The sequence below is a fragment of the Pagrus pagrus genome, assembly GCF_965226575.1.
Source record: "Pagrus pagrus genome assembly, chromosome: 7".
Classification (NCBI taxonomy): domain Eukaryota; kingdom Metazoa; phylum Chordata; class Actinopteri; order Spariformes; family Sparidae; genus Pagrus; species Pagrus pagrus.
In genome coordinates, this window is record NC_140191.1 from 22,558,129 (window position 1) to 22,571,654 (window position 13,526).

General features: G+C 38.6%; 1 protein-coding gene across 4 annotated transcripts in view; it reads right to left on the minus strand.

Moving 5' to 3' along the window:
- LOC311259924 (CUB and sushi domain-containing protein 3-like) overlaps positions 1-13,526 on the minus strand; it is a 220,555-nt gene that overhangs the window by 134,565 nt on the left and 72,464 nt on the right. For all 4 annotated transcript variants that reach the window (XM_084357339.1, XM_084357337.1, XM_084357338.1 and 1 more), the window contains 9 exons: positions 13,382-13,503; positions 9,950-10,053; positions 8,934-9,046; positions 8,074-8,256; positions 7,025-7,351; positions 5,822-6,016; positions 5,325-5,463; positions 4,466-4,653; positions 784-972 (listed from right to left, as the gene is read on the minus strand). In XM_084357339.1, coding sequence (XP_084213465.1) covers positions 784-972; positions 4,466-4,653; positions 5,325-5,463; positions 5,822-6,016; positions 7,025-7,351; positions 8,074-8,256; positions 8,934-9,046; positions 9,950-10,053; positions 13,382-13,503 — 1,560 coding nt within the window. The remainder of the gene's footprint in view (positions 1-783; positions 973-4,465; positions 4,654-5,324; positions 5,464-5,821; positions 6,017-7,024; positions 7,352-8,073; positions 8,257-8,933; positions 9,047-9,949; positions 10,054-13,381; positions 13,504-13,526) is intronic.

The following is a 13,526-nucleotide window of genomic DNA, read 5'->3' on the forward strand; positions in this document are numbered from 1 at the left end:
ATCAGTGGCTGTTACACACCAACCGTGAGAAAAAACGTCAACCAATTAACACCAGACAATCACTTAACATACAGTTAGGAAATAATAATGTTTCAGTTATGCTGACAGATTTTTGTGGCCCTGGTCGTCTGGGTGGGACATGGGCCGAGTGCCTCTTCTCTGCTGTCCTCCCATGCCATACCCCGCTGGGTGCCATGGTGGTCTGCTGTACAACCAGAGGGAGGGAGGGGGGGATTGCTGCTGGCTACTGGCTGTTGTATTGTTTTGCAATGTACATAGACCAATAATTTGTTGCTAAAGACAATTCATGGCTACTTTTTGCCATGATTCGGTCATGGCCGGCTACTTCTATTTTACTATTGAGGGAAAGCAGAACTACCTAATGTAAAAACTAATTTTATACGAATAACTGCTGTACACATCAGATTTATTATTAAAGGACATTGTTCAAATCATCTTTCCCTTTGTTTTTCATAGCGTGATAATGAAATTGTACTGTGAGTTTTTGGTATCGTAACAACCCTAATAAAAAGCACTACAGGTAAGAGGAATAATATGTATTTTTGTTTTGGGCTTACTTTCCCTTTAAGTTTTTCAAGTTTTCATAAAAACATTAACCTCTGTTCAAAAGGACCAGATCATGTCATACTGTGTCATCCAGAGTCATTTTAAGAACACAAGAACCAAAATAGTCTAAACAGACATTACTTATTTGATTAGCATTCACACAAAATTGTGGTCATGGATTTCATGAATGAGACTGATGAAATGGTGAAAACATACCATCACATGTGGGCAGAGGGTGGCTCCAGAAGTGGTTCTTCTCACAAACCAGTGGTTCCTCGTGGCTCAGTCTGTATCCTGGGTCACACTGGAAGGACACCGTGGAGCCAATAGACAGGTCATGGCTTAAGCGTATGCCATTCACTGGGATACCAGGATCCATACAGGAGTATGTGTCCAATGTGACCACTAAGGAAATTTTAAAAAGAGACAGCTGAATTTACTTCCGTGTTTGATATTTTATAGCATGTCCTGTTTGTTCACAAACTGTGTATTGTGTCTAGATTTTTACGTGAATCTCTGGGCTTGTTGTCTGTTACTCTGATGGGTGATGATAATTACCAAGACACAAAACTTCATTGTGATGTGTCAGGTGGACTATGAATGAATGAGGTCTGATTCTTTTCAACTATTTATATAGTAGAGGAGGTCTGCTCTTGCTGATGCAAATAAGGTATGACTGTTGAAGTACAGAGGCATATTGAAGTCATACAGCATTCATGAAACATGAAATGGCAATTCTATTTTTGCAATCAGTCAAATTTCTAGGTCACATTCCTACAAAATAGACAGACACTTTGATGTTATTACAATAATCACAATAAAGGTAGGTCTCGGGTCACATACATAATAGAGGAAGAAAGAATGTTATACAAAGTTATTTTGACTTTTAACTTTAAAAATGAAGCTCATGCTTACAAAAGTGGGGAAAAAATTATTACATGAGGAAGAAAAGATGCTGCACAGAAAAAGTGACACATTTCAAAAATAGGAAAGGCTGTTTAATAACATAACACAGTTCAGACTTTGAAGACAAATGCACTTTCACACTGACTGCTGCGATGTTTGACAGTTTCTGTCTGAATAACCTTGATAGAGTTGTCGGTTACGCTGGTATTAAAGAAAAACAAGGTTTCATTTATATGCTAACCCGTTTTTCTAATGTTTAAATAAGTCACCCAGTCAGGCGGTTGAAGGCAGATGTCCTGGGTGCTGAGGAGAAGTACAAGTACAATTCTGAGTGCTATATCGTGGACAACTGGACTTCTGACACTGTACATTTAGACTTGCTCTCGTTCTACGCATGTGTTTGACTACCACTTTTGTTTTTCCTAAAAATGTTTTTTGTACACCGGTTTTACTCCTAGAATGAGCTGGTTGCACGGTTACACCAGCTCCCTCTTAATCTTCGGTGATGCAAGCTGTAAAGAGATGCCCCCATTTTTCCCTGTGATTTCCAGGGCTATCATTTGGAAATCTCCCAAGTAGGGCTGCTTTTGATGCACTAAAAATACAGTATGCTGATTTTCGGCACTGACAGGCAAAAGTTGTGTAAGCAGTTATCAGGTCATCTTGGGTAGGCTATTCTAAGCTAAGATTATCAGAGCCTGTAATTTAATTGAATGTGTAAGCATTACTTTTAGGTCAGAAAATTGCTGTGGTTGGTCTATTAATCCATCTATCCATATGTTTTTCCAGATCATCCATATACACAGACAATAAGCTATCACTTAAAACATACATTTAGATAAAAAAAAAAGCTACTGATGAGACAGATACCAGAGATGGCTGGAGCCATACATTTGTTTTTTATAATATACAATATCAAAAAGTACTTAATCAGAACTGAAATTAGCTGCAAGGTGCATCTAGCTTCTGTTCTCTTTCAGAGGTCTCATGGTTCTAGTCCAAGTTATGTTGCTACAGGAGTTACAGGTGGTTGACCAGGTCAAAGGACTAAGACATGTCAGCAAATAGTGTCCAGTTGCAGTAAATTCTAATCTGTGAAGAGAGGTATACTGCATGAGGCTAGCAGAGGTTTCTTTTTGCCATGTGGCACGGCATTATTAACAAGAATGACACAGTTAAGAGTATAACACAGTTAAATTGTATGGTTTGTGAGATATAGATTGTAGTCATAAACACTAATAACTGGAATAACAGCCAAGGTTGACTGATTATTCATGTGTGATAAAGGGCTCTTCCTTTGTACTGCTGGGCCTCTGTATAAAATCTGTCTTGCTCTCCTAGAGTAATACTAGATATTTTTAGTCAAGTCAGAAGTAGAGCATTCATTGATCACTGCTTGCACTGGCCTCTAGGGAGCAGGTATATAATGGAAAAAGAATAACCCAAAACAAATAATAAAAGAAAATGTTTCAGAGTGAAATACAGAAAACTGCATATGTGGAACATGTGGGCCTACATATGATTTGATAGCATTTTTTTGTATTTTTAATTTCTGAATAGCTTTTATTGTTATTATTACAGTACATACAAAGGTTTACAATGCAGTGTGTAAACCTTGTGCCTCAGTTTATTTACAGCATAATTCACAACAGCTCTACTTTGTAAGACCAATTTTACAAATGAACTAGGCTGGGTTTCCCTAAAGCATTTTAGCAATAAGATATGTCTTAAACTGCTATGGAAGAAGCTAATATGATCTTACTGTTATTGCTTTTCAATAGCCTCATCAACAAAAGAGAAATGCACTTGAGAGTGAAATATAATAAGACAAAGGCACTTGTGGTCTGCTTTCAGTCAATAATACAGACATAATAACAAACTCCGTCTTATGAATCACATCTGAGAGACAAGGGTAATGGTGCTAGTGCAAACAATCGTGAAAATAGATCACACTATGTCCGGAATGTTTTTCTATTTGATTTTTCAAAGACTACCATTCCATGCATAATGATGGGGAAAGAAAAAAAGTTTACAACACCCCCTAAGAGCAGAAGATTTTACCAAGATGGTAGTTATTCAGTATTCGATTATGTATCTCTGAGAGCCCACGGTTCTTTTCCCTCACTCAGATTTTCTGCACTTGAAGACAACCTTCCTCCACAAGCTTGCATTTTTAAACTTAGGGCTACTTTTTCACCTGACAAGCAGTAAGGTGCAAGAACATATTCTGAAGGCAAAATAGTGAATCGAGGGACTGGGATCTAGAGCAGGTCCCTGTTGTTGACATAAAATCCCACAATTCCTTTGAACTTTCTGTGATTTTTACATATCATACAGTCATACATATAGTTTGTAACACAATATTATTCAATATCCAACACTGATTAAGATGTACAGCCAACTTCATCCTATAGTTTGGCATGTATTTCACCCAGGAGCCATTCCCTAACCTCTCACAAAGGACCTTGTAAACAGTGGGGTTTTAAAACTCAAGCACAACTGGATGTTATTGTGTGAGGTATCCTTAAGAATTAACATTAGTTAAGCAGTGTTGACCTTGGTCTCTCACTAAAATAATCAATGTTTAAAATTCTGTAGTCTCACTCTTGAATTTTTATGCCCAAACTGAATACATTTAGTTTCATCCTGAGAACTGACTCACTGAGCCAAGTTGTTATGATAATACTGGTGCTCATGTTATGTAATCCACCTGAAAAACATCGTCAGCACAATTTAGTCTTGACACAAAGTTTCAGAAACTTGTGTTATGAGAAACCCAGACCAATTTAAATGTCTGCTGCTAGTAACTACCAAGTATTGAACTTTTTTCTTTCCTTTATTTGACATATATCACTTAAAATTGATTAAACGTTTCTTAATATTACAAAAAGTACCATGAAAATCTTTGTACTGTTAAAAAAATATAATGCATAATTCACTCATCCAGTTTAATGTTTTGCAGTGCATGCAGGCAATGGTAGCGTACTCTCACCTTCGTAGAATATCTTGAAGCCACTGTTTGATCGACTGTTATCTGTGGTGAAAAGCAGGTACAGAAAGTTGCTGCTACTAAACAGGAACTGAGGGACCTGGGTCCCATTAAAGGAGCCAATCAGAGGAGAGAGTAGGTTGGGCCCATCGTGCACTTCCAGGAAGTCATAACTGAGCTCAGTTTGAAACCTTAAAAGTAAGGAGAACAGAGAGAGGGAGGTGATAGCAGACAATTATTTGTATTCAAAACAATACTTCAGCTTTGACAGATTAAAGAGTTTGCAGGCATTTAGCCTGTTTTGTCCGCAGAGAAAACAGTCTAATTTTGTGGAGATAAATGAGAAGAAATAGCTTTTATAGCAAGTGCTCCAATTATTGCAATAGTAAAAGATCAATGAGCTTCTCGGAAATCTGACATGGTATGGATCTGTGGTAACCCTGAGGTCTCTACATCATCAAACAAATGACATCTGCACGAGTGCAAATATCACTATCAATACTGTGGAAAAAATACCATCAGATTTGCAAAGAATCATATTACCACCAGTATAATGCCACAATCAACTGCATAAGCTAGGTATATGGAAACTTTGGCTCATAAAAGCAAAGATGGGGTAAAGAAGAGATTTGGGCTCATTTCACAAAAAAAAAAAAATAATAATAATCATAGGTAAAGTAGCTCTATACGAAGGTCTGTGTCTGGTATATAGTATACTGTAATAGTACTCATATGCAGTAAAGTATGTGGATATACGTACACAAGGGATTGTGTGCTTGCTCAGTTTTTGTCTGTGTGAGAGCATGTGTGAGTGTGTATCTTTGTTTCCACGGCTGAGTTGTTGCGGCACTGTCATACACACCTGTCAAAGCTGATCTTGATGGAGCTTCCCAGCTCGGCCTCAATGACCCACTCACAACTCAGGGAGTCTTTGTAGTAGCCTGGCCACCCCGGGGAGAGGATGACACCAGACGGCCCTGAGTAGTGGCCCCCACAAGGAGCTGGAGGAGCAAAGAGGTGGAAGAATGGAAGAGGAGAGGAGAGGAGAGGAGAGGAGAGGAGAGGAGAGGAGAGGAGAGGAGAGGAGAGGAAATGTTTTTTAAGATGATACTGCACAGTAATCTTTTTGTACCCACATGAAAACATGGAAAAAAAGTGAGTCACCACAGGGCTAGAGTTGCACAAAAACCTTAAAATAATACTATAAGATAAATTCAGCCAGTTTGGTGGACTACATGTTCCACATCACCCACTCACTTTTTTAACAAAATTTACCCTGCTCTTTATTTCTTTTCCTAACTAAATTGCCAACATTTCTGTCAACCAACCACACAATTATAAGCTATTTCATTTCAGTACCTTCACATTTGGGAATGAGTCCGCTCCACATCACCTTGCCTTCCTCCAGATGGCATGTGATGGTGTCAGCCCCCTGCGTCTTGATGAAGCCCTCCTCACAAACTACAGAGATGGAGCTCCCCAGCTGGAAACTGTCCCCAAAGCGCCTGGCATTCAACGGTATGCCAGGGTCAGGGCACTCATTACGGCCGAAAGCTTGTAATGAGAAGAAAGAGAACAAGATCTAGTGACAAACGCTCTTGTGTGAATGAGAAATAGGGTCTTTGAGGAGAAGGGAGATAAGGGAAATGGATGTAGCTGTCTGTAGGAAAGAAAAAAAAACAAACAGAGGTCTGCTCTCTACACCTGAGGGTGACAATGGCCTCTGTCTATGGAGCTTGCTGCGACTTCGCTGCGAGAAAAAGAATTACGGTTGTGTTGTTTTAGGCAATGAGGCACAAGTTAGGAACAGTATGCATTGGGCTTTTTTTAAAAAAGAACAAAATGACAAACATTCACATAAATTAGAAGAACCACCGAACCTCATCCCATCTTTTATCAATAAAATACAAGATGTAATTTGCTTGTACTCTACACGACATAATTCTCATTTCTTTAGTTAGATGTTTTTAAGTTAAGAGAAAGTGCACAAACCTGAAAGCTCAGACAGATATCCCTGATATTTCTATTAGGGGTGGACCAATTTAGCGGCCTAGCTGATATGCGGATCTAAGTATTCAGGATTTTTCAGATTATTGGAATTATTGGGGCTTTTTTGTCATATAAATCTGAGTAATTTAAAAACGCTACTTTCTCTGTCTGTTGTCATTCATTGTCAGTCACTCTGTGGTCTCACTCAATGTCCCAATCACAAAGCTATCTGATTGGATACACAAATAAGAGCCTATCAACACTTTATAATCTGAATCTGCAAGGTAGCTATTCACTGAATTATTGAATTATTTTAGTGGAGGAGTACTTGAGTAAATTGTATTTAATTACAAACCAACACTGGTTATTATACATTTTGACAATCACATTTTAATTTTTACTGCAAATGTACATAGATTATGCAAATATTGCTAATCAGTCTCCCTGATTACTAATAATCAGTATTGGACCAGAAAAAAACATATTGGCTGATCCCTAATCCAATTTCAATTTCATATAAATGCTTTACTATGATATGATTGTTTGAATATAATTGACTAAACTGTCCCTTACTGCTGTAGGTGATGTTGAATCCTCGTCCAGACATAGAGTGATCCGCCTGAAACTCCAGCTGCAGCACGTTGCTGTTGGACGTAAGGTGGGAAGGGACTTCGGCCCCTGAGAAGCGTCCCAGTATTGTGGCTCCTGACTGGTCCCCGTCTTTAATAGTGAGAAAGTCATAGGGAGGCTCCAGGTCAAAGTCATTGAAGGCCAGGTGGATTCTGGTGCCTGGCTCAGAGATTATCAGCCACACGCAGTTGAGGTTGTTTCCATAGCCCTCTGGGTAGTCGGGAGACAACACTGTACCCATTGGAGCGGTGAAGTTGGAAAAACAGGGGACTGTGTGATAGAGTGGGAAAAATATATTAGCAATGTTTAAAAAAACTTAAATATCCCAGGTGAGCCAATTTGTTTTACAGCAAATCTCACTGGTCGTGTGGAAATCTGCACCACAGATTCTGCCGTGACGGGATCGGGCACAAAGCTTGGTATAGAACAATGTCAGTACTTTATAACTAGCTCAGCAATCAGGAGACAGCACTGCTCCCATGGGTGCTGAGTAGTTGGGAGAAACATGAAACTGTAAGGGGGATGGAGCTGACGAGTTAGTGTACAAAAATACAGACATATGGCAATATAGGCACACAGGAATACTGCACACTGTCCCAATGGACACAGTTAACTTGAAGAAACAGTAGACTAGATTTTTGTTATGGATATAGGTTAGGTATAGTGAAACTCACAGGAGGGGTTTAGGTTATATTGAGTGAGGACAATCTACAGTATAATGCAGGTTTCTACCCTCCTGAGTGTTTGTATTGCGTGACAGTGTGTACCCTACTTTCTTCCCTTTTTTAATCAACCCCAAATAACAAGGCAACCATATGTTATGAATTTCCTATTTTACATTCTGTATGCTGTTTACACACAATGCACTGCATGGTCATTTAACAACACTATAATTAATCCTCCAATAGCTTAGTGTCACTGTGAACTTTCCAAACGCATAAGTAATTGCTTCATTTGCTGTCATGAAAAAAAAAGGCATGTATCGGACTCACATATGCAGATGGGAATATTAGCCGACCACTGATTGTTGTTCTGGCAGGTTATCATCCGCTCCCCGATTAGCTCGAATCCAAACTGGCATTCAAAGCGCAGAACATCTCCATTTAGAAAGCCACTACCCTCTTGGTAACCGTACAGGGGTGTACCAGGGTCACCACAACTCTCTTTGTCAATTTCTGTGGGTGAGATAGGTAGAGAGAGTAGAGGAGTGTTGAGTAGAGTAGAGTAGAGTAGAGGAGTGTAGAGTACAGTAGAGTAGAGGAGTGTAGAGGAGTGTAGAGTAGAGGAGAGGAGAGGAGTGTAGAGTAGAGTAGAGTAGAGGAGTGTAGAGTACAGTAGAGTAGAGGAGTGTAGAGGAGTGTAGAGTAGAGTAGAGTAGAGTAGAGTAGAGGAGTGTAGAGGAGAGGAGTGTAGAGGAGAGGAGTGTAGAATAGAGTAGAGTAGAGTAGAGGAGAGGAGTGTAGAGTAGAGTAGAGTAGAGTACAGTAGAGGAGTGTAGAGTACAGTAGAGGAGTGTAAAGTAGAGTACAGCAGAGGAGTACAGAGTAGAGGAGTGTAGAGAGAGAGAGAGTGAGAGAGAGACAGAGGGAGGGAGGAGAGGAAGTCAAGCCAACTACTTTGAGCTACTTTTTCTTTCTTTAACATTATCTATAAAGGTCCAGGTGAGGAGTCAGAGAGCCTGGTTAAGGAAGGTTTTAAAGAAGGAGATACAGTAGAGAGTAAAAGACAGACAGACAGAAGAACAGACTGGTAGACAGGATATAAGTTCAAGGGTTTACTGAATGAGTCAGTCACAGACACAAACATAAATACAAACAGAGTCAGAGATGATATCTGCACTAAGTCTGTGTACCTTTGTAGTTGATCTTGAAGCCGATCGAGCCCACGCTCTCATCAGACTGTAGGTGAAGCCACATCTGATGGGACATGCTGACAATCAGGTCCGGGACAAAGCTCCCAGTCAACCTGCAGATCAGCCAAGAAAAAAAAAGTCACTGTGGTACCAAAACTTTTCAAACATCGTCTTATCTTTGACTTACTTTTTAAAATGCATTTATACAGTGCATCATAGCAATTACATATGTATGGAATCAGATGGGTCTCGGTATTAATGAATGTGCACGAAAAGATTCACAAATATATTTTATGATTTATATGTAAATTATTCTCTCTACAAAACATTTTTCAACACAAATAATATTTTTAAAATATTTTTCACTGTATTTGTGTGTTGGTGCTTTGAGACTTTCCTGCCACGGCAAAAATGCATGATTTTTTTTCAATGGGAATTGTCAGATGTCCTCTTCCTTTTCAGCCAATCACACCGTCTCTGGCAACTCTTGTCATGCACAATTAAACATATATAACTGATGAATGCTTGCTCAGTTAGTGTTGTGGCATTTAACACCAGCATTACCTAACAAATTAAAAGGTCATTAGCTAGTTAGCTAATTAACCTAGGTTGTCTACTAGTACTACTTAGCTAACTTGTTAGCCTGTTTTTACATTCATATACAACAATGAATATTTTTGCATGAACTGAAAATTATTTTTATGGAGAGCCATCTATTTATACTGCATATATTTTTATCATGAAATGCATTTTTAAATCTTTCTGTGTGCATTTGTTGTTATAGAGAATTGTCTGATTCCATAATTATAGAGCGTTACAAAGGTTACTTCAACGCATTAGGCTATCATTTTAATGGTGCCATCATTGAGTTCAGTTCCACTTTCTTTGCATATCATGGCCTCACAACATTATCTAAAAAGATGTAGAGCTAACAAACTCTGCAACATGTTTGACTGCATAAGCAATATTATAGTATAATGTATATCCAATGTATGAATATTTTGAATAGTACTTACACTTGTATTATTGTTTTCGAATCACCTACTTCCCCTCCATCTCCAATTGTTAGCGAATCATACCCAATTTCTAGGTCGAACTCTTCAAAGTTGATCTGAATAACCTGTAACAAAATATGAGTCATTTTTATAACCTGTCCCTTTATATGTATTAACATGCAGCTTTCAGTGCATATGAGCATTAGAAATATTCACATAATATATGTATATATCTGAGTCTGTTGAAATAGAGTGCAGATAGTTTGTGTGCATACATTAACATGTTAAACAATCTGTCTGTCAACAATGTTCACCAGATTTATGAATACAAACTATGAGTCTGAAAACCCTCAGCAGTACCAAAGTGGTTCAAACCAACAGCTCTACTGACCATCATATTGTGAGAGTCAGTCTCATTTCTTTATTTATATACAGTAAGCCAAAGCCACCATCTCATTTAGGAGAAATTCAGAATATCGATGCAAAATTCTGTAACTTGCCATTTAAGACAGCATGTCTGGAGACAGCTAAACAGAAAGAGGCAGGCTTATGTAGATACAAGCCTATGGAATTCTTGGACACAGAAGACAGCAACATGTTTGATCAAACACTGTGAAAACCAAGACTTCCTCCAATCTAATAATTGTGATAGCTGCATAATATAGCTTATATGCTGGAACTTTTATGATTCATGCAGAAAAAAAAAAAAAAAACTCAAATCAACAATGGCATCAAGCACATATGGAAGGCAAACTTTAACTCAACTCACATTTGTATCTGTTTATTTAACAAGGCTTTCACTTTGCTGAGAGCTAAATTAAGCTCCCGAATGAACTCTAAACTGAGAAGAAAGAAAGTAAAGATTCTTGAAAGCCACAAGCAATGCTTGACGTTTGCTATATGAATCATCTTTTATAATCTCCGATTTTACTTTTGAAGACTTTTTGGCTCCGTGCGTCCCAACTCTGCAGTCTGTCACTGAATGCAGAAAGACCGGAGAACATGTGCTTTGTGCTTGGTGTGTGGACTCTGATAGTCTGAGGCTCAAGGAAGTAAGACCAGTTGCTTCACAGAACCTGCAGCAGTTATCACCTGGCTGTCACCCTGGTGACCAAGAAGTTCCAGGAAGTTCACCCCATCATCAGTCCATTCATCACAACAGAAAAGTAAGAACTAACTATCAGTTGTCTGTCTGAAAGTTAATGCAGAGCTTATTCTAAAATGATTTTTTTTAAATACATAATTGCCCTCATTATGTTTTAGACTCATTTTGATAATATTAATTCATTAATGTATTAATTCTGTCAGCAATAACTAATTTACTGATGAAGGTTCTTGGTCATCCAGGTCATGGTAATTCTAAGTGCTATATTGCAGGCAACTGGACTTGGCAACTGGTTTCACCTCTGATCCAAGAGGCTTCTTCAGTCCTCTCTCTTACTAATATACCAATTCATTCATGCATTCATCCATTCACTCTAGTCGTATATATGTATATATGCTTAGTTGTATATGTGTATGCTCCATATTCATCTCTATCCATTAGTAGTTCAAAACATATCTTAAATTAAGTCGATGTATTTGTGTTTTCCTTTATAATAGAAATGGATATCAATGTCATCAGAAGCTACAACTTTCAAATATAAAGATATAGGAATTTGATGCAACTGATTTTCCTTCTAATTAACTTATAAAGTGATTGATTAATCAATGGAGTGGGTGCCCAATAAATTGCCAACTGCTTGATATTTGTTCACGTGTAGTAACCCCTACACCATTCGAACACCACAAACATACTTCAAAGCAATATAGAAACTGACAGCAGCATCTCTTCACATTACATCACGGCACAAATCAAATACTAAGAACCAATTATGGCAAGGCAAATTCTAGAGTCCATGATTTTTAATTGCCTGTCCACATTCACCCTTGAGACATCTTTCTCAGCTGTCACTGGTTTATCTTTTTTTCCTATAAACAAATGTACATTACAACAGAATAGATGACATTCACAGATCAAACCGGCAAGAGCCGCTTACACTAATAATAATCAGACAAAATTAGGTCTACTGTGGAGACACTACACATTAAAGCCACATTATCTCAGCCTACATGGATTAGTGATGAAAGAAAGGATGTTGTAATGATGGGACTGTCACATCTGTTGATGACAAACATATGATGGCTGCTTGCTCAACCCTCGCATCCAATTCTCTGGCCAAGGGGAGGACAATGCCTGCACAATATCCATGTATAACAGCCTCATTATGATGCACACATAAGCATAATTACCATAATAACACTAATGGACCAAGTTTCAGTGCCAAGTCAATGGCTTGTTTGCCTAGGAGAGGGTACGGTGGCACAAAGCTATGACACTTGCCAGTCCTTGTGAGTTCTGAATGAGTGTTAGCGGGTTAGTTATTGTTTATTAGTTGGATAGCACTTAGTTGACACCCCTGTGTATATGACTCACCAGAATAACAATAGAGAGCCAGACTTGATGTAGAAGAGCAGTAATGACTATTAGGAAAACAGCTTTGACCTCTTCACTTTGGGGAAAAGCTGGTCTCATTCAATTACTATTTCTCTCCATTTCTGTTACCCCAGATGAACAAGGCGAATTGCTCAACTGCCAACAGTCACGGTCAAACTGGTAGTCTAGTGAGGACTGAAATGCAATCCGCTGGAACTGTGTTCATTAATGAGGGACAGCACAGCAAACTTAAGTCAAAATACATGCATATTCTATGTAACCTTTCCCCACCTTGGGAAGCCCTTGGAAAATAGATGCATACATAAATGCGTATTCAGGAAGGGAATGCCTGGACAAATGCTCTATACTTCTGGGAGGGAGAGCAAAAAGGTGAGGGTTTACTCGCCCATTTGTCTTCATTATATAACTAATGAGGGGCTGTTGCGCTTGCTTAAAAACAACAGAAGTGGGGCATTAGACCGCTTTACTTAATATTCCTTCAGATATTTATTCAATGAATTAATCAAGAAAATAACACCTATTGTTTCATCTTTATAAATGCCATGAGTACTATAAAGAGAGACTATTCTGAGGTCATTTCACAAGTGGTAATCAAGTAATTATCACCTAATAAGACTGCAGGTAATGTTGGCTTTTCCTCTCAGATTAGTATTTTCCCTTTAACTATAACCATGGCCCTCATCCTGCCTCTCACCTTAACCTACAGTATCTGGTTTAGATTTATAGTGTAAAGCAGATGTGAAAAGGTATAAGACAAAATTTAAGCTACACTGTACACTGCTATAGGGACCATAACTGTGTGTTTTGTGTACCCTATGAGTAATTTGTAAATTCATACAAGTGGAGATGGGAAGAGTTACTGCTGGATCCTCGCATGACAACAGTAACAATGGATTTTCATTAGATTTGGTCCAAGAGTAAAAATACTACAAACTCAAAGCCGGCTATTGTGCTACCTTGTTTGGATCGCTGGCCGTGATGATCCACACACATTGGGAGTTACTCTCATACTGGATCGGGAAGTTAGGAGACGTAAAAGTCCCAGAGGGTCCCTGTAGATTTGACCCACACGTTTTCACTGCAACGGTATGAAGATAAACA